At 60.6% G+C, this 23813-nt stretch overlaps 1 protein-coding gene across 9 annotated transcripts in view; it reads left to right on the top strand.

Moving 5' to 3' along the window:
* Window positions 1-22634, top strand: part of FOXP4 (forkhead box P4) — a 40073-nt gene extending 17439 nt beyond the window's left edge. For 2 of the 9 annotated variants that reach the window (XM_074163441.1, XM_074163438.1), the window contains 14 exons: window positions 378-500; window positions 2451-2537; window positions 8371-8518; window positions 9154-9358; window positions 9635-9739; window positions 12228-12315; window positions 14339-14422; window positions 15107-15308; window positions 15408-15484; window positions 15704-15805; window positions 20182-20303; window positions 20428-20494; window positions 20846-21012; window positions 21249-22634. In XM_074163441.1, coding sequence (XP_074019542.1) covers window positions 378-500; window positions 2451-2537; window positions 8371-8518; window positions 9154-9358; window positions 9635-9739; window positions 12228-12315; window positions 14339-14422; window positions 15107-15308; window positions 15408-15484; window positions 15704-15805; window positions 20182-20303; window positions 20428-20494; window positions 20846-21012; window positions 21249-21393 — 1722 coding nt within the window. In that variant the 3' untranslated portion in view covers window positions 21394-22634. Of the gene's footprint in view, window positions 1-377; window positions 501-2435; window positions 2556-2626; window positions 2657-4708; window positions 4712-4752; window positions 4759-7050; window positions 7054-8364; window positions 8519-9153; window positions 9359-9634; window positions 9740-12227; window positions 12316-14338; window positions 14435-15106; window positions 15309-15407; window positions 15485-15703; window positions 15806-20181; window positions 20304-20427; window positions 20495-20845; window positions 21013-21248 lie in introns of all 9 variants that reach the window. The other 7 variants (XM_074163443.1, XM_074163440.1, XM_074163437.1 and 4 more) reach the window with 6 other exon arrangements.
* Window positions 22635-23813: the final 1179 nt, after the last annotated feature.

Below are 23813 nucleotides of genomic sequence, written 5' to 3'. Positions count from 1 at the left end.
CCGTGGTTTGGAGCTGGCTGCCCGTGTGCCGCTGCCTCCTCTCGATGCCTAATTCCTCCAGCTAAATTGCATTTAAAGAAGATCCTGTGGGCAGAGAGCATCCTGCCCGCAGGGAGCTCCTGGTTTAGGAAGCTTGATCCCAGTGCCAGCTGCACCATGGGGCACCTCCGTGCCATCACCACGTCCCCAGTGGTGGCCTCGTCATGCCAGGACAGACTGGTGGCCAAGGGCTCACCTGAAAGTGGTGCAGGAATGGGGGCATGGAGGATGCCCTGGGAGAGCCTGGTGGGTGGCAGGCACTTAGAAGCTGTCGGCATTTGGGGAGGGTTTTTCCAGGCTTGGAATTGGGAGTGATGACGTGTCCTTCCTCTCCACAGGTCCCCGTGTCTGTGGCCATGATGTCCCCGCAGATGATCACGCCGCAACAAATGCAGCAGATCCTCTCGCCGCCCCAGCTCCAGGCCCTCCTGCAGCAGCAGCAGGCGATAATGCTGCAACAGGTAACGCTGGCCCTGGGCTGGCTGCGCATCGGCCGGATCCGGCCAAACCATTTCCCACTGGTGTCTGGGAACGCTGGAATTTCTCAGGGGCAGGCAGGCAGGTCATGTCGTCCTTGGGCTTCTGTATTTCCTTGGGGATTCCCAGTATGTCCAGCACCAAGGGATGAAAAGAGCTGCAGGTGCTAATGGGATGCTGCTGCCCTCAGTCAGGGTCTCAAAGCCCAGAAAGTCCCTGCACAAGGGCTGGTTTGGGGCTGCCCAGCTCCTGGGGAGAGCTGGGGTCAGGGTGGATGCTCTTGGCTCAACGGAGCCCAAGCAGAACCCCCTTATCCCCTGCCTGGGCTTCGGGGCAGGTGCCTGGGTCTGGCGCTTGGGTTTGTTTCTCACGGCTTTTCCGAAACGCTCAGTCAAATGTAAAATGAATGGGGAGGGAGGAAATAGGAGCAGAAGAAGGAAAAAACAAAACAAAACAAAAAAAAACCCAACACCAAACCTCAACTCCGAAACAAAACAGGTCTGCTTGGGTAAACACCTCCCGCCGGCGGGAGGGAGAGAAGGAGAAATCCCACAAGCATCCTCCACACCCTTCCTCCTGCCTCCAGTACCTGTTTACTCCAAACAGGCTGATAAGGATTCAAGGTTGGCCCCAGGGAAAGAACAAAGGGTAAACACTACCCTGGGTGGGTCCTTCTCCGAGCCTCTTTGGAGCCGGATAAAGAAACACGTTTGACTGCAAATTAAACAACCCAGGCCGGAATAGCTCACATTCTCCACCAGAAGAAAACCAAACATCACACCTCTCACCCCTGACCCAATGTTCCCGCAGCCTCGCTCGACCATGTTGCAGAGACCTGGCTTTGATTGGCTTTCGGGTAAACACCCAGCCCTTCCAAACCTGTTCGCCGACAGAAAAAGCAAAGTTGCTGCTGTCAGCGCTGTCAGCCCCGAGCTGATAAAGGCTTCCCGGCATCCAAAGGGGCATTCCTCAGCCGCCGCCGTCGCCCCTGTGCGGGGTACGGGGCTCGCTGACCTCCCCGTGCCTCCGGCCCCCCCCGCGCCCAGCAAATCCATCACCAACAGTTTATTTAGGGGCCGGGGTGAGAACTGGTGTCAACGCCGGCAGGTCCCGGCACTTACTCCAGCAGATTGGGACCCTCTTTGGTGGCTCTTTGCTGGGCTGGGGTGTTTTTCCCCTTTTTACTGGCCCAGAAAAAAACTCTTTTTGAGTGAGGTGCTGCGAGGAGCCTGGTTGCCTGCGCTCTCCTGTGATGCCCATGAAGGGGGGGGGGTGCAGGTCTGACCCCCCCAGTGCTCACAGGGTTGCACCAACCAGACCAGGAGCTGTGGCTGCTCCCAACCCCTTCCCAGCCGAGAGCCCCCCAGCTCTTGCAACACTTGCCAAGGGTATTTTGGGGTTCCACCACGCTGAAAAGGGGGTTTCTCCGCTGCTGAAACACTGGGTTAGATGCCAGAGCGCCTGAACCCCTTCTCTCAAAGGGGTTGCTCACCTCCTGCTGTATCACATCCCCCCATCAAACAAACTCCCCCCAGGACAGCTGTAAAATCCCCGGGATGCACAGGAATTACTGAGCCGGGGGGTTGTGACCCTCCTTCCTGGGGCCCCACAAGGGCTGGTGGCAGAAAGCCAGGGCGACCGGGCAGCATTAAAACGAAGAGCAGGTTGGGCATTGGTCGTGCTGGGGGGATTTTACTTGCTGGGGGGGTTCCCGAGCCCTTAAGAGCACGTGCCCAAGGTTTCTTCTGCGGCCGTGACTCCTTTGACGGGTGCTTTTCTTCCTAACCTGCAGCCGAGAGCCTGCCCTGACGGCGTGGTGCCGGGATCCGGTGCTGGGCACGGGGTAGTGCTGGGCAGGGAGAGGCGAGCGGGGTGTTTCTGCTGCTGATCCGAGGTTCTTTCTCCCTTCCCGTCCCTGCCTTCTTCCCTCCCAGTTGCAGGAATACTACAAGAAGCAACAGGAGCAGCTTCACCTGCAGCTATTGACACAGCAGCAAGCCGGAAAGCAGCAACCCAAAGAGGTGAGCTCACGCAGGCGGGTTCTGGGCCATCAGATCTGGCTCCAAATTAAAGGGGGACCAGCGGAAAACAAGGTGTGTGTGAATCTCAGCACCCAGGGCAGCCGGCTGGGAGCCAGCAGGGATGGGACATGGGGTTATTGTTGTGATATTTGTTTTATTCTTCGTGATATTTGTTTTATTCTTCTCCCGGGGGGTGCTGGGGCAGTTGGGTCGGGTGCTGGGAGTTCCTCTTCCCTATCTGTGATCTGGCACGTGCGTTGAGCTGCGTCGTTCTCAGCGCTGCATCCTTGTCAGCGCATCTAGAAACTATGGGGTGGGTGTGGGGAGCAGTGAAGTCAGCGGGTGTTGGTGGCACAGCCACTGGAACCCTCCCCGGCAGGAGGGGCAGGTCACTGCTCCCTGATCCCCAAATTCCCCTCGTGGTGGGGGGCAGAGGGCTCAGCCCTTGCCCGATGCTCTGGTCCTGCCCTGGCATGGGTCAAGTCGGGCAGCCCAGTCCTGATTGAGCTGGCACGGCAGCACCCTGGCAAGGGTGGGATGAAGTGGGGACCCAAACCAGGGCTTTTTCCTGCCAGGAAGGGCGGTTCTGCAAAACCCAAGCGCTGCGTGAAACCGCAGTGATGCCGGCAAAGGGATTTTCCAGCGGGAGATGCTCAGGCAGGGGATGCTGCCAGCTCCCCTGTCACGGGGTTGGCAGCAGTGGGTCCTTTTCTGGGGAGGTGGTTGCCTGGTGGAGAAGTGTTTATGCACCGAGAGAGGTGTGATTGCATCAATCTCATATAACTCCCTTTACCCAACAGGTTTTACTGCCCTTTCCCATAGTAGTGCACTCCCAGGCGTTGAGGCTGTATTGGCAACGCTCAATTTTGGGGATGTGCCGGTCTCACGGGGGCTAGGGGTCGACCCCAACCGGCAGCGGGCAGACAGCACCGCTCCCTTCCTTTTCTTTGTGTATTTGTGCCCCTCTCTTTTCCCAGATTGGTGCCCATGGTACCCCCTGGGGGGGAGGTATTTTGCATTGTGCATGCTGCTGTACGTCTGGCATCACTGCCCTCTGTGTCGGGCATCCTTCCTTGGGCTCCCAGCGCGGAGGGATGGAGCTGAGCCGTGGTCCCTGTCCCTGGCCGAGCATCGGTAGCGAGCAGGGGAACGGGGAGCTGGGGCTGTTCGCTGCAGTCACCCCTCCTGAAATCCATTCTCAGCGCTTCAAAAGTCAGCTTTCTTTTGAGGAAGAAAACGCTTTAAGCCCAGACTGCGCGTCGGGGTGACTGCGGTGGGGGCTCGACGGCAAAGCACATGCCCCCCCCCCCGTTGGGGGAACGGGGCAGCTCGAGCGGCTCGGGGTCGGACCAGCACCCACTCGAGCCTTCAATAGACTTTGACCCGGGCTTTCATTGCGGGATGTTGGCGTATTTACGCAGCGTGTGCGGGGTCAGGCTTTATCGGAGCCATCTCCAGGAGCTGGAGTAGCTGCTCGTGCTCCAGGAACAGGGGAGGCATAAATCTGAGCTTCCTCAAGGACTTTCCTCTTGGCTGTGGCGATGTTATATTGCAGTAACAAACGGGGTTATAATTAAGCTCTAACAAAGGGCTTGCTTAGCGGGCTCCTGGTTTAAAAAGCGCATAAAAGAAAACTTTTAATTAAATGGTGCAGAGGAGACGAGAAATTTATCCACTAAGAAAGTCTGAGTGGCCAGCGGGGGGGAAGTGGCATTAGATGCTGCTAAAGGGGGTGCGTGTCCAACTCCCGGCAGCACCGTCAACCCGTGGCTGGGAAAACCAGCGAGGGAGTCCCTGCCAGGGGGTGCCACAGTGTTTCCCCTCCCCAAAACCCCCAGCCAGGCTTTGTAGGGTCGGCTTCACCCCGTGAATTTGGGCAGCTGCTATTAATTGAGGCTGCGTTGGGCAGCAGCGCTTGCCTGCTGGGAACGGCGATGCCGACGCTTCACCCCGACGGCACGGGGAATAGCTGGCGTGGCTGGGATGCCGCCGCAGAGCCGCTCTTGGCCGGCATCAGCTCCTTCATGGAAATCCACGATGGTATTTAATTACGGCCCTGCTGCAAGGTTTGTAAACCCAGCGCCGCCTGCTTTCCCTCCGCTTGATCTCAAGGACTTGCCTGGGTGTAATTGTAAGTCAGCGGCTCGTCTGCCAGCGCGGAGGGGGATCAGCAGGTGGGGACGGCTTTGTGCCACCACCGTCACCGCTGCGCCAGGAGCAGGTAGCAGCATCTCATGGAGCAGCAGCTCAGATCTCCCCAGGAGCAGCGGTCCGGCTGGAGGTCCCCCGGCGGGCGCGGGGATGGGGAGAGCAGGAAAAGAGGGAGCGCGGAGGATGGAAACGCGTCGGAAGCGCCTGTCGGCAGCATCCTGTCCCAGAGGATGCGGGGGGTGCTCTGCGAGGAGCTGCGCCACGACGGGGGGGGTGCGAGGAAGGGGCCGAGCGAGGCAGCTGATCCGTGTATCCGTGCATCCCAGTGGGATGGGGCTGAGCTGGAGCACATCCCAGCCCATCCTGGGTGTAAGGGCGAACCCCCAGCCCCACAGGCAGGGATTGAGGAGCTGCGGTGCAGAGCTGGGATGGCTCCGGGCAGCCCCTCGCCCTCATGCCAAGTGGCAGCAAAGCCGGTGTTTGCCATCGGGCGCTTTTCCCTGACCACTTTGCTTCTCCACGCTCACCCCAGTATCCCCTGGGGGTGAGGCCAGAGGGTCTCCATGTGCCCCCAAAGCTGCCAGTGGGGGTTGTCCCTCTCCCAAGTCCAGTGGGGCAGGGGAGGGGGGTGGCGGGGGGGTGCTGCCTGCCGCCTAACCTCAGTGTCAGCTTAATGAACTGCTCCTGTCAGTCCCGTGTGTCACGCCGAAACTCCTCCTGATGTGCTCATAAATCAAAGTGACGGCGGCTCTTACCCCGGTAGCTGCACCCAGTCATCTGCGTCTAATGTACGCCGAGCGCAGGCGAAGCTCCGGACCCCCAGCCCCCGCACTGGGGTGGGAGACGGGACTGGGGGGGGTCATGGGGGCCAAATGCAAGATCTGGCCCTAAAACGGAGCCAGCGCCTCTGGCTGGCACTGCAGGGTCCCCTCTGGGAGGGACTCAGCTGGCGTTTGCCAGGCTGGGGCTTGCCGAGGGGAGAGGGGGTGAGTGAAGATCATGGGGTGCTGGCTGAGGAGAGAGATTTTCGATAAGACTGGAGCTGCAATTCAGGCTCTTGCTGCCCTGCCTTCTCCAGAGCAAACTCTTGACTCGGAGCCCCCGGGTGCCATTGGGTAGGTCCACATGGGGGTGCTCCTCTTCACCCATTGCTCTCAGTGGTTCTGAGCCCGTGCAGTTTGTTGGCTCTGCCATGCGGCGGTTGTTCTCTAGGGACTGGCAAACTGGCTTCCCTGGAGAGAAGAGGTCTTCGTTTTGACTTTGCCAGGGTGGTTTTGCATCCTCCAGGGACCAGGATTCGTATTCCCGGGGCTGGTCCCTGTGTTTGTGGTCTGGTGGAGCTGGAAGGATGCGCACGTGGATTTGAAGCACGTGAAGGTGCAGGTCCAACGAGGACAGCATCGTCCCTGCCAGAACCACGCAGGGGTCAGGGATGCCCAGTCCCCCGGGAGCTCGGGGGGTCTGACTCTGCAAGCCATAGCTCAGAGGAGGCCGGGTCAGGAGACCCCAGTGCCGGCGACGTGCCCCGGGGATCCTCATGGCTTCATCCGCTCCCGATTCCCTCCTGCTCCGCAGCCTGGAAGTGCAGTGAATGAGGCTGTGTTTGTGCGGAGCCCGGGCTTGCCCCAGGGCCCCTGGGGAGGGCGGTGGTGGAGCTGGGAAGAGGAGGAGAAGCCCATCACATTCCATCCCATCCCGTTCCATCCCATTCTGGTTCCAGTTTCTAACCAAGGTGAGGACATGCGTGTCCATCCTGGCAGAGCTTCCCCTTGCAGGGGACAGGGACACCGTGGGGGTCAGTGCTACCTCTGCTAAGGCCCTGGGGTGCACACCCTGGTCCTGCCTTTTCCCCTCATCGTGGTCCTGCAGGGCCACTGACCACTCCTGTCCCATGGCCTGAAGCCCTCCTGACTCAGTGCCTGGCTCAGGAGCGAGTGCGGGGATTTCTCTTCCCTGAGCGGGAATTGCGTTGATTTATGACTTCATCTTCAAGTGTCGGAGGTGCAGGAGCGAGGCAAAGCCAGAGAGGATCCGGACCTGACTCTGGGGGGACAATTCTGTTGTGGCCAAGAGGTGACAGGACAGGGAGGAGTTCGCATACCCTTCTGAGGCTGAGAAAACAGATTTAAACTCTCTCTGTGCCCTACGCGGGACTCGCAGTCGAGCGTTGCGTTGCAGCCCGTGGGGATTTTGCAGGGCTGTGCCTGGAGCCCGTCCTCACCCTGTTTCACAGAGTCACGGCCGAGCATCAGCAGCATCTGCAGGGGACAGCCTGTCTCCCGCGGGGCCCGGGGTGCCGCCTCGGGTACAGCATCACCTACTGATGCCAAACTGAGCCGTGAGCCTGGTTTGCCACGGGGAGTCTGTTTGCCGGTCCCTGTCGAGCAGAGAGCGAGACGCAGCCTCGGGGATGATGGAGAGAGGGAGGTGGGGCTGTGCCAGGTCCCTGGGATGCCCAGTGGACCTGAATCCCCACGATGCCCAGACCCAGCCGGAAGATGGAAAAAAAAAAAAAAGGACATTTCCTATTGCAAAGCTCATCAGTAAGAACATGGACATGAAAATACTTCTTTTTGGCCCAAGCAATGGTCCCTACTCATGAGCGCAGTGGGATCAGGGGGAAGTACAAGCTTGCCCACTGTGCTCCACCGAGGTGGGGGCTTGCTGTGCCCAGAGGGGCCGCTTTCCTTGGCTAAGGGAGCTGCCGTGGGGGGGCCAGGCGGCTGCTGGGGCTGCTCGGCACAGCCGGCTCGCTCTGCCTGCCAGCCCGGCTCCTCACAACCTGCAAACAACGTCTGGGCAAACAGGGGGGGGGTTCAAGGGGTTAGGGAGATGCCTGCCCCGCTAATGAGGCCAGGCAGGCCCGGGGCAGCTCCCCTCTCGTGGCCGGCTCGGATTAGCAGCTGCCTGTCCCCATCCCTAATTGAATTCTCTCCCCTTCAGTTAATTCTCATGGATTTCTTGGTGCCTCCCTGGGGACCCATCCTGCCTAACTAGTTTAGGGCTGGCTACGCCAGTCAGAGTGTGGCCGGTTCCTGGGGACAGGCAGGAGGGTCACCTACCCCGGGGGGTGCTCGTGGCTGACATGGGGGTGCTGGTGCTGGTGCCTGGGGGCTGGGAGCACTGGGTGCCTTCTCCCCTGCGGGTGGTTCTTTTCTGCTTCCCACCAAGAAGGTGCTGGTAATGGTAATTTTTGGCAAATAGGGACTGTTTTCCTGCCTAGAGGAGGGTGTTAAGCATCTGGGCAGTCTCAGGATGCCTTTTGGGTGCTGGGTGATGCTCGGTGCCCATGGGAGCTCGCCCTGCGGTTGAGCCTCCCCAGGTGGGACCCCACGGCTCAGGTTTGGGGGTTTGCCCGTCTTGCAGGTGGAGCCAGGTCTCTGCTCTGAGCAAGCCCCCAGCTCCGCTCACTCCCTCTCTTTTCAGTGCTTTATTATTTTTTTTTTTCCCTTCCCCTTTCCTTTTCTTCCCCTCCTCTTCCCATAGATCAAAGCCTCCGTCCGGCTCAGCCGGCGAGCTGAGCGGGCACAGCGGCCGGGCGGCAGGACGGAGGCACGAATGGCCGCGGTGCCACCGCCGTGGGCATCCCCTCACCGCCGCCGGGTCTCTGCCTCCCCTGCGGGGCTTCTGCTGCGAGGCTGGAAATAACGCGCTTTGATTTCTGCCTTTTGTCTCCCGGCAGCCGTTAGGGAACAAGCAGCTGGCCTTCCAGCAGCAGCTCCTGCAGATGCAGCAGCTCCAGCAGCAGCACCTGTTAAACCTGCAGCGCCAGGGACTGGTCAGCCTCCCGCCGGGACAGGGCACCGTCCCCCTCCAGACCCTGCCCCAAGGTAAGGACCCCCGCCTAGGGTTGGGGGTTGTATTTGGGGGGGATCCCCCGCAGCTGCAGCATCTCCCTGCTCTGGGTGAGGGGAGGGGGCTGGGGTGTTGCTTTTCCTGATGAGTCCATCTAAAGTTTGGGGGCCGGATTGCATTAACAGCCGGAGTAGACTGGGAGAGTTTGAGGTGGGTTGTGTGCAGGATTGGTCCCCCAGCTGCTTCTTGAGTGAGGATGCCAGGGTGGGGGCATCTGGGGGGTCTCCTCCCCCCCGGGGCTCCCCAGCTGGAGGAGCCTGGAAGAGTTTGAGGTGGGTTGTGTGCAGGATTGGGCCCCCAGTTTCTTCTTGAATGGGGATGCCAGGGTTGGGGAGAGCCGGGGGGGTCTCCTCCCTTCCCAGATTCTCTGGGTGCTGTGGGTGGCTTGTTTCGGGGTTCCCGATGGGGTCGTGCAGCTTTTCCTCCCAGGCTGTGCCCAGCTTCAGGTGATGATTTCCCGGTGCTGGGCTGCCCAAGCTTTGGGGAGCCAAGCTGTGCCATCCAGGCAGGGAGGGAGCCCCCGGGGTCCCGAGCCAGCCTGGTGGGTGGGTGCAAGTGGGTGCCGCTCCTTCTCCCCGCTGACGGTGGGTGCTTTCTCCCCACGCCGTAGCTGTGTGCCCCTCGGACCTCCAGCAGCTCTGGAAGGAGGTCACGGCCGCCCAGCCCGTTGAGGACAGCATTAAGCAAGAAGGTCTCGACCTCACCACCAACACCTCCAACTCTACCTCGTTTTCGGCCGCCAAGGTCTCGCCTCCCATTTCCCATCACCCTCTGCCCAATGGACAGAGCACCATGCACACGCCGAGAAGGGACAGGTAGGGCTGGCTCTTGGTGTTTTTACCCCCCGGAGAGGTGGAAGGGGCTGGGATCTGTCACCCATGGGGCTGGCAACAGGGTTGGGAGGGCTGGGGGCTTTCTGCCCACCCCGTAAACAAGTCCTATCGCTGTTTTGCTGTGCCCATGGAGGGCAGGGAGCCATCGCTGTGGGGTCTTCTGTGGGTCCCCGAGATGGGGATGGGGCTGGCCCCATGCATGGGAACACTGGAACATCACGGCTGCCCCATCTGACCATCCCTTCCCGTCTCCTGCAGCTCTTCCCATGAAGAGACCCCCAGCTCCCACCCGCTCTACGGCCACGGAGAGTGCAAGTGGCCTGGCTGCGAAACCCTCTGTGAGGACTTGGGACAGTTTGTCAAGTAAGTGCTCCCCTTTTTGGGGGAGGTTTTCCCGGAGGAGGGGAAAGCCGTGACAGCGTGGGGCTGGCGGAGGGGGAGACCCTGGAAATGGGTCCAGACACCCCAAAGTCTGTCTGCCTAAAGCAAGGAGGGGGGGCCACGCAAAAGGAGAAAACATCAGAGATTGCTGCTAGAGGAGAAGAGACCCAGTGCAGCGGGCAGGAGGCGAGGGGAGTTTGCAGGTCCCCTCCTGGGGGGCGAGAGGAGGGGAGGAAGCAGATGGCGGCGCGGCAGCCCGCTGACACCGCTTGTGGGCTCCAGCGCTGACTGATTAACTCCGCTGTCGAAGAGCCCTCTGCTAGCGTCAGGGTCAAACAAATTGTTTTCACGCTTCGTCAGAGGTTTACTTAATTAGTTCATTTGCAATTAGATCTCTTTGTAGCCGGGATTTTTAGCAAAGACATCAGAAGGAACTGACGGGCTTGCTTGCTCCTTCCCCCCCGCCTCTCCGGCCGTCTGCTTGGTATGGCGGCCGAGACACACCGGCGTGTTTTGCTCTCCATCAGCGGGATTTTGGGTTTTTACAAACTGATCCCATCCGCTCAGGGCTGTCTCCAGTGGGAGCATCCCTTGGACCACACCGGCCTCCTCGTTCCCAGGGAAGGAGCTGGGCAGAGGCCTTGCAGAGGAGGATGAGGAGGTGCGAAGGCAGCCTGGGGAGGCCGGGGGAGCGTTGCCTGGTGGCGATTGAGTGAGTGAATGAGTCAGGATCCTGTGTTCTTCTTCCTCTGACTCACAGGGTGAACCTAGATAAGGCATCTCCTCCCGCCTCTCCAGGCGTGTTTACATGGCACGGGACAGATGAGCAAGCTCCGGTTTGGAAGCTGGAGCTGGGGTTGGCAGGGGATGGCTGGGGCTGGGTCGCGGTGCCAGCTGGGGCTGGAGGGTCCCTGCATCCCACCTGCCTGCCCCCTCTAAGCACACCTAGTGCTTGCAGGAGCAACCTTCCCACGGGGCAGCCTTCCCGGCAGCAGTAGTGAAGTCGTCTTTCTGTCCCCTTTCCGCCAACGTGAGTGCCTGTCGGGGTGTGGGACAGACAGACAGACAAAAAGCTTCCCGCTCCCAGAAGCTGATCCCAGCTGCAGCGCGGACCTTGCTCCGAGTCCAGGCACCAGCTTTGAAACTCCTCTGAGCATCGCCTCCAGGGAGCAGCTCAGAAAGCCTCAGCGCCTGCCAAGGGGCAGCACGTGCTTTGAGCAGTGGTTTATAAAAGCCCGTGAGGGTCGGTGGGAGCTCTCTCCGTTCCTGCTCAGCACAGCCTAGACTCTCGATGGCTTTTTCCCAGGAGAAGCGGCCGGTTCCAGCCCTCGGTGCAGCCGCAGCCCTAGCCCTGTGGAGCGGGGCTGAGACACCGGCGGGGTTTGCTCGCATAGGGCTTGGCAGCTGGTCCCAGTTACCTAACTTGTTTTTGCAAGTTGGGGCTGGAAGTCTCTCGCAAACAGCCGGGTGAGATTCCTGCCGGCTTCCACGTCCGGACGGAGGGTAGATATGCCTCAGGCACCTTCTCCTGGGATGTCCCAGCAGAAATATCTCACTCTTGGTCCTGGAGAGCGTTGGCCCACGGCCCTGGGACACCTATGTGTTTCCCAGAATTGGATGCCACCTTTTAGGGTGTTCCCGGTTTCGCCCCGATACGGTTCGCCTTGCTGCCCAGCATCCCCCCTCTGGCCTGTCCCACTCCTCCAGTGAGGACCCCCCTGGGTTTGTACCTGCCCCAGCAAGGACATGGACTGGCCATGCCACATCTTCAGGGCTCTGTGCATCCCCAGGCTGTGGCTTTGCTGGGTCTGGGGGTGAGGACCCCAACAAAGCCATGTTGGGATGTCCCTGGCTCTGCAGCAAGTGGTGTCCCCATCACCAGCTGCTCCTCTGCTGGGAGCCCTTCCCCTCCCTGAGAGGGAGGGAGAGTGGCGAGGACCAAAGGTCTCTGTGCTTTATAAACATAAAGTGCCTTATAAACACCAGGCACGAAAGTGGTAGGATGAGGAGCACCCTGGAAATGTCACCACCTGCCCTCGGGGGTTTCCTTAGAGGGTGTAAATAAACTTCCATAATGCCGCCTTTGTCCTGGAAACCTGCTCCTCGGGTCCTCCCGGGCACCTCCTGCCAGCAGCCCTTCCCAAGGGCTTTCTATCAGCCAGCGGCTGCTCCCTAAACACCCTGAGATGCTCCGGGCAGGGCCGGTGGTCTACGGCCACCCTCCAGCTTGTTTTTGGGGAGGAGGCACAGCCCAGTTTGCTTGGCTGCCTGCGTGCCTCAGTTTCCCCTCTGCTCGTCACGCTTTGGGCAGCAGCACCGGAGCATCCCCGGTGCGAGCAGAGCCTCTCAGGCGTCTCCAAGCATTGCCACCATACAGTTTGCAGGTTGGGGCTGATCCCAGGTGTGGCACCAGCGGAGGGGCCGCATTTTGGGCACATCCAGGCATCAATCCCCGTGTTCTTCTCCCCAGACACCTCAATACAGAACATGCACTTGATGACCGAAGCACGGCCCAGTGTCGAGTCCAGATGCAAGTGGTACAGCAGCTGGAAATACAGGTGGGTACCACCACAGCTTCAAAGGATGCACGCTTAAAAAGCCATCTCCTTCCCGATTCTGTGCACTGAGTCTTGGCTGCTCTCTGCAGGAGTGGGCTGGCAAGCTTGGGGACCACCAGCGAGATAACTAGCCACCCCAGTGCCACGGGGGCTCGTTTTAAGCATCCTTCCCTAATAGAGGTGCTGCTGGGCTCAAGACCTCAGGGACCCTGAAACTGGTTCCCCCTCTGATACCAACATCCCTGCATGATTATGATGGGGTTGGAGAAAGGGACAAGCCGTCTCTCCTGCCCAAAGTGTCCTTGTGGGTACAAGGAGATGTCACAGACCTGGGAGGCACATGCTGCCTTGGGGGGGGGGGGGGTGTGCCCACAGGCAGGGGACATGCCCCAGCCCTCATGCCCAGCCGTGCCACCGCAGTGAGAGCCACAGGGCCACTGGGCTCTTTAGAAATCAGGCCACTTATTTCGGTGGCTGAGCATGGTCTTTGGAGCCCAACTTTGGGTTGCTATTTTTGGAAAGCCCTTTCTTTAAATAGCGCCGTTCCCAGCGTCTCCGACTCCCCGACGTGCCGTGCGTAATTCAGTTAATAGAGAAGGGAGGGGGGAAAATGGGAGGAAATTGAGAGTTTTCATCTTGGGATTTGAAAGCGGTCGAGGAGGAAAGCGGGACGGGGCAGGGGTGTCGGTCAGAGGGTTGCTCAGCGGGACCCCCGTGGCGTGACGGTGGCTGCGTGCCCGGCTGTTGGGCCAGGGGCTGGCAGGAGCTCAGAGCGGTTTGTGCCCATCGCTGTGTGTGGCAGTGGGTACCATCACGGGAGACGCCGGCCCCAGAGGGCATCTGGACATGATGTGCCTTGGGAGTCTGTGCCCGGAGTCCCGATAACGGGGGCTGCAGGGTTGGGGGGACGCAGCAAAACCTCCCCAGCTGGGGAGGCTGCGAAGCTGCCTGGGCAAAGCTGAGCGATCGCATCCTGCTCCCCAGCCCTCGCTAAAGCGAGAGGTTGAAAGCAATTACTGGGGCTTAAAGAGGGGAGGGGAAGGAAGCGGGGGGGGGCGGAAAAAGCTGAAGGGCGAGCAGAAAGCTGCGTGTGCAGAGAGGAGAACCTGCCACCGGAGCTACCAATTATAAAGTTTTCAGCGCGGAGCTCCCGCTGTGCCGGCGGAGAGCGTCTGCATCACGAGGGGAGACCTGTCAGCTCTAATGAGCACCACGACAGCGCGAAAGCATCCGAGCTGCTCCAAACTTGCAGCAAACTCTGCTCCGGCTCCTGCCTTTAACTCCTTCCTCGCCCGGCTCCCGGCTCCGGCGCTTGCCCAGGGAGGGGGCTTGGCTGGTGGGGAGCCGGCAGCACACGGGGATGTGGCCGATCCCCGAGTTTGAGGGGTCGCGGTGGAAAGGGAAGGTGACGGGAAGAGAGCGGGTGTCAGATCCCATCGCCTCCACCGGGCTCAAAATCTCTCCTGGTGCCAGAGTGAATATTTCACCCTTCTCCGCGCTCCGGGGAGTAAACAGGCAAGGAGCGCGCAATTAGAGCGATGTTGGCGCGTCCAGGTGGATGGATGGACGGACGGAGGGACGGGTAGATGGACAGGGAACTGCTGGTGAGCGGGAGGCAATGGAGGCTGGAGGAGGGCGAAGGGGATGGGGACGGCTGGCACCAGGGCACGGGGACCACAGCGCCCAGGAAGGAGGGTGAGGGCTGTGGTGGGTGGCCGGGACATGTGAAATGATGCCGTTTCACCATAGATTTTTCATCTGGCTGCACACATGGAGCCGGAGCAGCAGCGGCCCCTGTCCCCACTGTGATGGGTGCCGCAGCCCCCTGCAGAACCACGGTCCCACTGGGGCTCTCGAGCGGGCTCGGTGTCAGGCAGGAGTGGGTTCCTGTGGGGACACTGGAGGATGCTGAGTGCCCTCAGGGCTCTGGGCTCAGCGGGGAGCTCCTCCAGGCCGTGGGCACCTCTGCGGGTGACTGCCAGCACTGCCTGACCGTCTGTCATCTGCTTCTTGCCTCCCACAGCTGGCAAAGGAGAGCGAGCGCCTCCAAGCAATGATGGCCCATCTTCACATGAGACCTTCAGAGCCAAAGCCTTTCAGCCAACCTGTAAGCGTGCGTGTCCCTCCTGCCCTCGTGCATCCCTGTAGACGCCCCCTCTCCTCCCCTTTTCCCTTGCCGCTGGCTGCCATCCCCTCCCTGCCCTGCACATGGTCACCACCCTGCATGGCCCGGCTGGACGGGATTCCCGGCATGGGCATTCCCTGACCGCACTCTGGTGCGTGTAGCCTGGTCCCTTGTGCTGGTGCAAGGCATCAAGAAAGAGTCAAACACAGCCTGTGTCAGCGTGTTGTGCTGCTCCGTGCTTGGTTGGACATGTAGTGGGTGCATCCTCATCCCACGGTTCTATCCTCATCCTGCGGCTGCATCCCTGTCCCGCAGCTGCATCCCTGTCCCATGGCTGCATCTCCATCCTATGGTTGCATCCCATCCTGTGGATGAATCCTCATCCCGTGGGTGTGTCCCCATCCCATGGTTGCATCCCGTCCTGCGGGTATATCCCCATCCCGTGGTTGCATCCTTTCCTGCAGTTGCATCCATCCCATCCCATGGTCGTATCCCATCCCTGCTGAGCCCAGCAAGTCTCCCCCCTGCAAGTCCTTCGCCGCCCGCTTTGCGGCATGACCCATCTCAGCCCCACCGAGCTGCCGGTTGTGCCAGGGGCTCTCCCACCCCCTGCCTTCCTCATGCCCGTGCCCAACCGCCCGCCCTCCCTCCCGCCTGTCCCTGCAGCTGAACCTGGTCTCCAGTGCAACCCTCTCCAAGAGCACTTCCGACACGTTCCCCGACGGCTTACCTCATCCCCCCACCTCCGCCACGGCGCCCATCACCCCCCTGCGGCAGGGCCCCTCCGTCATCAGCTCTTCCACTTTACACAACGTGGGGCCCATCCGCAGGAGAAACTCGGAGAAGTTCTGCACCCCGATATCCTCAGGTGAGCTCCGGGATGGGGTTCAGCGCCCTCCATTGTGCGGTCCTCCCAAAGTGTGTCCCTCCACCCCATGCCTCCCTGTTTCTTGTGTCCCCCCTCCAGAACTTGCACAGAATCACGAGTTTTACAAAAACGCGGACGTCCGGCCGCCCTTCACGTATGCCTCGCTCATCCGGCAGGTGAGTGGCTCCCCATGCCGTGGGGTTCAGCTCTGTACCCCGAGACCTTCCCACAGGGCACAGCGGCAAAGCCATGCTCCCCCACACTTTCTCGGTCCCAGGGGAGCCCCTGTGCCCTCTAAACCCCCATTTCTGCCCCTCTTGCCTCACCATGGGTTGGGCATCAACCCCCGCGGGGGCATCACAAGTGATGCTCTTGTCCCCTCTCTGGTTTCCCAGGCCATCCTGGAGACCCCCGACAGGCAGCTAACGTTGAACGAAATCTATAACTGGTTCACGCGGATGTTTGCCTACTTCCGGAGGAACACGGCCACCTGGAAGGTGAGAACAGCCCTGCTTGGTGCCACGGGAGCCATCCCGCCCGGGGCTCACTCCATCCCGCCTGGGGCTACCTGCTGCGGGAGAAGCTCCAGCTTATATGGGCACCTGTGGCAAAGGACCAGTTCATTGCACAGCTCTGAGATGGTGCAGGAAATTATTTTGTGGATAAATCCCACGTTTTCCCCCCTCCACAATGCATCCCTGGTCCCTGGGGATGCACCGTCCACGCGGTAGGATATGGCAAAGGGCTGCGCTGTAGAAACCCAGGGCTTTCTGGAGAGCTGGGGCTGGAGCGGAGCCCCCGCCGCGGCGCCGGGAGAAGGGCAGAGAAAAGAGCCAGACACTCGAAATAGCAAATAAGGTTAATGATAACCCGGGGGCGGGTGGCACGTGGCGAGGGGGAGATGCCGCAGCCGGGCTCCAATACGTGGTGGCTGGCTCTTGGCGGTGGCCAGGGACGTGGATACTGTCCGGGGGGACAGAGGGAGGGCGGTGGGGGGACCGTCAGCGAGTGGGAGGCTCCACAAGACCCCCCAGTGGGTGCTTGTGCCCATCGGCTCCCCCTTCCCAGTGCACGGTGCTGTACAGGCAGGTATTGAAAGATTTTGGCACCGAGGAGCCTTTTGTCACTGGCCTGGGCTGAGGGGTGTGAATTTTGGGGCAGTGTCTTGGGGGCAGGACGTGGGCACCGGAGCTGCTCCCCCCTCGGTTAGATAGAAATCACCAAATCTGAGAAAACTGAGAAAAAGCGTCTCGGAGGAGCAGGGTGGGTGTGAGAAGGAGCAGTTACTGCCCCGACCAGGATGGATTTATTTATTGTTTCCTGCTGCATGTATTTACTGAAACCACTTCCTCCTGCCCCGGGCAGCGCGAGGCCAAGTGGCAGAGGGAGACTTAACACTTTAAAAAAAATAGATTAGAATAAGCGAGATGCAGACGAAATGGTGCATTTTGAAAGGGTGAAGGGAGGAATTGGTTATTCTGGAGCCCAGGGCCCCCGTGCGTTGCTGCTGCGGATGAGAGCTGACCGCAGCAGGGGTTTGCTTCTTCGCAGCAAACTTTGGGTGAATAAAAGGGTGTTTTGGCTCCAGAGCTCCTACGGGTGGCCCCTGGCTTCGGCATCGCCCATCCCGAGCATCCCAGCAAGGCTGAGCGGGGAGGATGGTGGTGGGAAGGAGCCAGGAAGGAGCAGTCAGAGGTGCCTGGGCCATTTTTGGTGCTGGCCGTGGCCCTGCGTCAGTCTGGAGTCCCCCTCACGGCACGCCTGCAGCACTGCAAGCCGGCACCGCGGCACAGGGAGCATCGCTGGCAGCCGCCACTGTCCCGGCCAGGCCCATGGGGACACCTCCAGGTTTGGGGACAGGGTGGGAAGTGACAGGGAACATCACTGGGGAGAGCCCAGGGCGCCCATCGCTGCTCCCAGGACAGTGTTTAGCTGTGAGGCAGAGCAAGGTCTGTCCAGGGCAGCCCTTTCCCTGCTCCGTGCCTCAGTTTCCCTGTCTGTGGAATAGGATAATGGCAGGTGAAAGTGCCTTTTTCCTTCCCTTTTACTAGCTGAAAGGAATAAATGTTTGGGGTGTTTTTCCTTGGTGGTTCCCCCACACCCCGTGTTTCCCAAGGGCAGAGTTGGTGTCTCAGAGAGGGGCTTCCCCCAGCCCTTCTGGTTCTCTTTTTGCTGCTCGTTAGTTTTTTCCTGTTCCACCACCAAAAGGGATGGCAGGGGATTACAAAGAGCTGGGGGAGGGCGATTCCCTTCACAACTTTCAGTGTCCAAGGTCGGGCTTTTTTTGAAGGAGGGGGATAAGCAGGAAAAAATAATGTATTTCCGCTCTTCAGAAAACCACCATTTCTGCTGCGGCTTCTCCCTCGTCTCCTGCCTCAGCTGCCCCCACGATGGGGCAGGGATGGCGGGGGGCTGAGGTGGGTACCCCATCCCCATGGCGGGGCAGAGATGCGGTGCGGTGTGGGGGCCCACGGGGAGACCCCCAGCACGGCACAGGGAGCAGGGCCGGGGGCTTAAAGCAAACATCATTAGAAAAGACAAAGATGAGAAGCAAACAGAGCAGCCAAGTCTGGCACTGAACAAATACTCTGTCGAAATACAAAAGCCACCTTAGGATGAGGCAGGGACCACCCACCCACCCCCCTAGCACAGGGTGGGAGGATTCCCATGTCGGGGGTCTTGCCTGGCCACCTCCTCCATGTCCTGGGGCCACCACCCTGCCCGACACCCGGCTCCGGAGACGGGGCATCCCAGGCTCCGGTGATGCTGAACCGCATCCACCGCCTGCCTAGTGCCAGGATTTATTTTATCTTTACTTTTTCTTTAGCAAACACGTACCCGCCAGTGCCTGGAAGCGGGGGGGTGTCACCGGGGGGACGTGGTCGCTGCCGGGCCGGGGCTGGGTCTCTGCCTGCAGGAAAGGTTTCGGCTTTGCCACGCTTCTTGCCTTTAATCAGGGCTTTGTTTGGACGCGGAGCCCCCCGCGCGCACAGGAAGGAGGAAGGGGAGCGCGGAGCAGGATCCGGCCCTGGCCAGGGGAGGAATTCCTGTGTTTGCTCGCCAGGGGACAGGGGTTCAAGGGCAGTGTCCGACCCAGCCCCAGCTGGACTTCAGACCCCCAGGTGCAGGCAGGGAGTGGGGTATTTGTGGAGATACTGCAAGGGGGCAGGGACTCATCCTACTCCATCGCTGGCTGGAGAGCACAGCGGTGTCTGGGGTCCCCCTTGGATGTCCAGGTCCCCCTTGCATATCCAGCTCCCCGGGATGCCTCTCTGTCAGTGCTGGGAGCAGCCGAGCCCTCCTCTCTGGGTGACAGGGTCTGAGGACGAGCGATGCCTCGGTCCCCAGGGCAGGCTGTGGTCCAAACAGAGCATATCCCTTTGGGTGACAGCGGTGGTGGCACCGGGCTGGGACCCAGGGACCCAGCTCTGCACCATACCGAGCATCACCCAAGGAGCCGATCCGGCTGCCGAGTGACAGATTCCCAGTGTGACCCAGTTCCCCCCCCCAAAATGACATCAGACAGCACCGACTGTGCTCAAATCTCCTTCCCCAGGAACAGGCTCCTGGGAGCTGCTTGAAAAGTTGCCCCTTCGGCCCGGCTCTGCCAAACGGCGAGGGGAGCAGGAGCCTGCCCGTCCTCCGGTGCCACTGTGTCACCCGGCTCTCGGTGGGGCCATCGGTGCAATGGCAGGGCCGGGGACACTTGGGTAGAGGGTGGGCAACGGGCGCAGGGCAGTGGCTGTGGGGGGGATGGATGGATGGATGGATGGATGGATGGATGGATGGATGGATGGATGGATGACAAGGGAAGGAGCCCAGCTTTGTTTGGTTTTGTCCTTAAATTAAAAAGTAAAAGGGGCGATGGTGCAATTTGATGAGTTTCTGGGAACTCTTAACACTTTCCAGCGCGGGGGGGGTTCAGTCCTTGTGTCTCCTTTTGCCTTGTTGTGTTGGCCAGCTCCTTTGTTTATACAGCCCCCGTTCGACCTTTTAAATTGCTGTTAATGTTTTAGCGTAACGAATTAGTCTCTCATCACGAATCAGGACTCGAAATAAAAAAAAAAAAATATAAAAAAAAAAAACCCTCCGAGGCCAACTTCCTGAAATTGGGGTCATTCTCATTTGCAAGGCAGAGAATCTGAGAACCTTAATGCAAGGAAATTTATTCAAAGGCAGAGCCCCGGCGTGATTAGGCCCTTTGTAATTATAGCTCGGAGAGATTCCACTCCAGCCTCCTGCCTCCCTCATGGATTAGCAAGTGAGTCGGAAAAATACACAGGATTTAATTAGAGGCAAATTAAAATTGGTAATGAAATAGGGGCAGTAGCAAATGGCAGGGAGTTGGAAGGGGACAAGGGAGCTGGTATCTCTCGGGGCTGCACTGTCTGCCTACGTGTGTGTCTCTTTATTTTACATTTAGAAATGTAAAGATGGTCGATGTAAAGAAGAAAGGGAGGGAAAGGACCAAAACGGGAGGGTGGGGGAAAGAAAAAGAAGGGAGAAGATTAGCTGGCTTTGCCGAGCGAGCTGCAGCGGAGAGGGCGGCTCTGTTCCCGGCTCCTGGCTGGTGGGACTTGTCCCTTGTCCCACTCTGTCCCCATCTTCCTCGGCATCTGGCCAAGGCTGATGAAACGGGGCTGTGTCCCATGTGCGGCTCGGGGGCTCGGCTCCTAAACCGAGCGAGCCTTTCCAGCATCCCTGGGTGGCTTTGCAGAGCTGTAGATGAGCCGAGTGTGGCCGGGGCAGCCCAGGAATCATAGGGACTGCAGGGGCTGTGGGTGAGGAGGAGGAGGATGGGGAGGTAGAGGAGGGGTCCGGGCGGTGGGGAGAGGGCCGTGTCGCTGAGCTCTCCTGCCCGCTCTGCCCACAGAACGCCGTCCGCCACAACCTGAGCCTGCACAAGTGCTTCGTGCGCGTGGAGAACGTCAAGGGAGCCGTCTGGACCGTCGACGAGCACGAGTACCAAAAGCGAAGGCCACCAAAGATGACAGGGTGGGTTCTCTCCCGTCGGATGCAGCCAGGGAACCGGGATCGCACCCATCTCCGCTGCCAGACCTCCAATCCCTGGCCCGGGAACGCTCAGCCCTGCATCATTGTGCTTTCTCTCTTTCTGCAGGAGTCCGACTTTAGTCAAAAACATGATTTCAGGACTTGGTTACGGAGCACTTAATGCAAGTTACCAGGTAAGGACCCGGTCCCGTCCCTGGCAGGGATCAGAGAATCACAGAATGGTTTGGGTTGGAAGGGACCTTAAAGATCAACCGGTGCCACCCCCTGCCCTGGGCAGGGACACCTCCCACCAGACCAGGTTGCTCCAAGCCCCCTCCAACCTGGCCTTGAACCCCTCCAGGGATGGGGCAGCCACAGCTTCTCTGGGCAACCTGGGCCAGGCTCTCACCACCCTCAGGGCGAAACATTTCTTCCTGGGGCACTAAACTGGGGCACTAAACTTCCTGGGGCTGCTCCACGGTCCAGTTTTCCATCGCAGTCTTGCACCCTCTGTGCCTTAGAACTGTCGGTGCTTCCCGTTGCAGGCGGCGCTGGCGGAGAGCAGCTTCCCGCTGCTGAACAGCCCCACCATGATCAACACCAGCTCCGCCGGGGGCATGCTGCACGTGGGCCACGACGACGTCAGCAGCACCGTGGAGCAGGTCAACAGCAACGGCAGCAACAGCCCGCGCCTGTCCCCGCAGCAGTACAGGTCAGCCCGGCTCGGGGGGGCGAGGGGACGAGGGACGGGGATGGCGGGTGTTGCTGGGCTGCTGGAGGGTTTGGAGCTAAGGGACAAAGGGACAGTAGCACAACCTAGACCTGCTGGTTGCCTCCCGTGGTGCCGGTCCCCTGGGCAGGGCAAGGATGGGGGGGGTCTGGACGGACTTTTTGGGGGTGCATCCAGCGGGGTGGGCTCTCCGGGGCTGAAGGATTCCCTCCCCGCAGCCATCCAGTGCACGTGAAGGAGGAACCCGCCGAGGCAGAGGACGACAGCAGACCCGTCTCGCTGATGGCCACCACCAACCAGAATGTGACGATTCCCGACGACAGGGACCTGGAGGAGGAGCTGCCGGTGGAAGACTTGTCCTAAGGACCCCTTCCTCCTCCCCACCGAGGGGCAAACCCTTCCCACCCTCCCGGCCGGAGACCAAGTGACGGCTCCCACCTCCCCAAGGTGACCTTCGGCGTTAACCTGTTTCTTAAAGGCACTTCCACAAAGCAAAAGGGTTTCCTTGGTGCAACAGCCTCTTGCTGACGGCGCGTCCCTCCCGCTCCCCACTGCCCCGGTGACTGACCGACCCCTGCCACGAGGGACGTCCCGCGACACGAGAAGCAAAAACCCAAGAGCTGGACTTTTTTTTCTCCCCTCTTCCCTTGGTTAGTGACTGGTGAACGAGGATGGTAGGTTGTTTCTGTCCGAAATGGTCCCCCCTCCTTTCCCCCTGCACGGTGGGCACAGGGAAGGCACCTCCGTCCCCGCATCCCCTCCGGTGCTCGAGCCTCTGCCAGCGACCGCCCCGGGGAGGGAAGGCGATGGCAGGAACCCGCCGTCATCTCTCCGTCCCCCGGTGGGTTTTGCACTAGGAGGGACCGTGGACCCTGCCCACGCGCTGCCTCCACCCAGCTTTGGGGGAAGAAACAGCAGAAATGGGGGGTGTGAGTCCTCTGCCACGGTCTGGATGTCGGGCTTGCACCGTTGTCTCGTGGCTGGGGAAGGATGAGGACTGGCGTGTCGGAGGGACTCTGTCCCCTTTGCCGTGTCACCTCTGGCAGGTTTCTAAACCCACCAGGTTGGCCACCCTCCCCGAGCCCCCCAGTCGCTGCTGGTGGTGGGGCTGGTGGCACCCAGCAGTGATGACCGTCCCCAGCCGACCACCAGCGCCGGGCAGCGAGGACACAGCTCCCGTTTCCTTCTCCACGTCGGCTGCAGCAGGTGACACCTCTCCCAGCTCACGCGGGGATGGCCGGTGGCCCGACTTCAACATCAGGGAAAGGCTCCTGGTCCCCTCCGAAGCCGGGGCAGGGTCTCCGAGGACGGGCAATGGCAGGGGGAGGCAGCACCCACCACTGCCGAGCCTCCTCCCGGGTGTATCAGGTGGTGAGCCACTGCTCAGCCATCCTGCCGGTCACAAAGCCGACCCCGGTGACACCCCGTGGCAGCCGACCCTGGCCGTGGCCATCGAGCCGAGCCTGCTGGTGCCGGGGCTCCTGCTTTCATCTTTTTCTCTTTTCGTTATCCTTTTGTGTGCGTGTGCGTCCAGATGGGAAGATACCAAAAGATTTTTAGAGACAGAAGGTCCGTAGTTCAGGTGAACAGATGGTATTAATGCCAAAAAAAAAAAAAAAAAAAGAGAAATATTAATAATAACGAGAACAACACAACCAAACACCCCTCTTCTCCCTGCTCTTTCTTTCTGGGGTGGTGATGTGGGTACCCAGTGCTGGGCTCCTCCGGGCCACCAGCCGCAGCCTCCCCCTTTGCCCCGTGCCAGTCTGGGGGACCAGCACCTTGCCCAGCATGGCCTGGGTGGCACTGGTTGTCCTGGCACGCAAGGGGATCTTGGGGGGTCTTGCTGTGACAGATTTGGAGCTGCTCAGGGTTTTGAGCCCAGCTCCGGGCTCTCTCGGACAACCCTGCCTTGTCCCTCCCTGTCCCCAGTACCCCAGGCTGGGACATTGGTGGTGGGGGCTGCATGGCTGCCCCGGCACACGGCCCCCGGCCCCATGCTGGGGTCCTGGCGCCGGCACCTCCGGGAGCTGTGTTTTGGGTTGAAAATGCAATGCACAGCTTGGTGGGGGGGGGACATGACAGTGGGTAGATTCTGTACTTGTTTGTCCCCATGCAGCACCTCTGTGGCCCCCCCAAGGAACTCTTGCCCCTGTGGCACGTGTCCCCCAGGAGAGCCCCTACCTCCGAGCATGATTTTTGCTGCCTGTTGCATCCTCGGTCCCCAGGTGGCTGCAGAGATTGGGGGGGGGCTGTCCCTAGTTCCCCCCTGCTGCAGCCACTAGTGAGGCTGAGCAAAGCCCCCCCACCTCGTTCCCTGTGCCCCCCAGCGCTGTCTGGGCGATAGTGAGAGCCTCGGGGAGCAGTAGCCACCCAGGGGGGGTGCGAGCACAGCCCAGTGGGGGCTAGTAACGGGGGGGTCACCAGCATCCCCCCTGCCTGGTGCTGCAGAGGGGTCCTTTCCCCTCCCTAAAACCCCAGAAAATCCTGGAAAACCCGCCCTCCCCAGCCCCGGGGGTGGTGGCCGCGCTGCCGTGGGTGCTCGCCGTGTGGCCCTCGCTAGGTGTCTCCACTCGCCCCGTCTTTCTCCCGACTCGCTCCCTCGCTGCTGCCGAAAGAGCCGGGCGCGGAGCTTGGCCGAGCCGCCCACTTCCCCTCGGCCTCTCCCCGCTCGTCCCACCGGGCTCCGCCGGACACCAGGGACCCTGCCCGGGGCCGGGGGACACGGACCGACCCCCACCTCTTGTGGCTTCAGCCCCGTGTCCCCCCCGTACCTCCACAGC

Source organism: Numenius arquata, chromosome 24, assembly GCF_964106895.1.
Source record: "Numenius arquata chromosome 24, bNumArq3.hap1.1, whole genome shotgun sequence".
Taxonomy (NCBI): Eukaryota; Metazoa; Chordata; class Aves; order Charadriiformes; family Scolopacidae; genus Numenius; species Numenius arquata.
The sequence above is the reverse complement of the archived record's forward strand: the minus strand, read 5'-3'. Positions and strand labels throughout refer to the sequence as shown.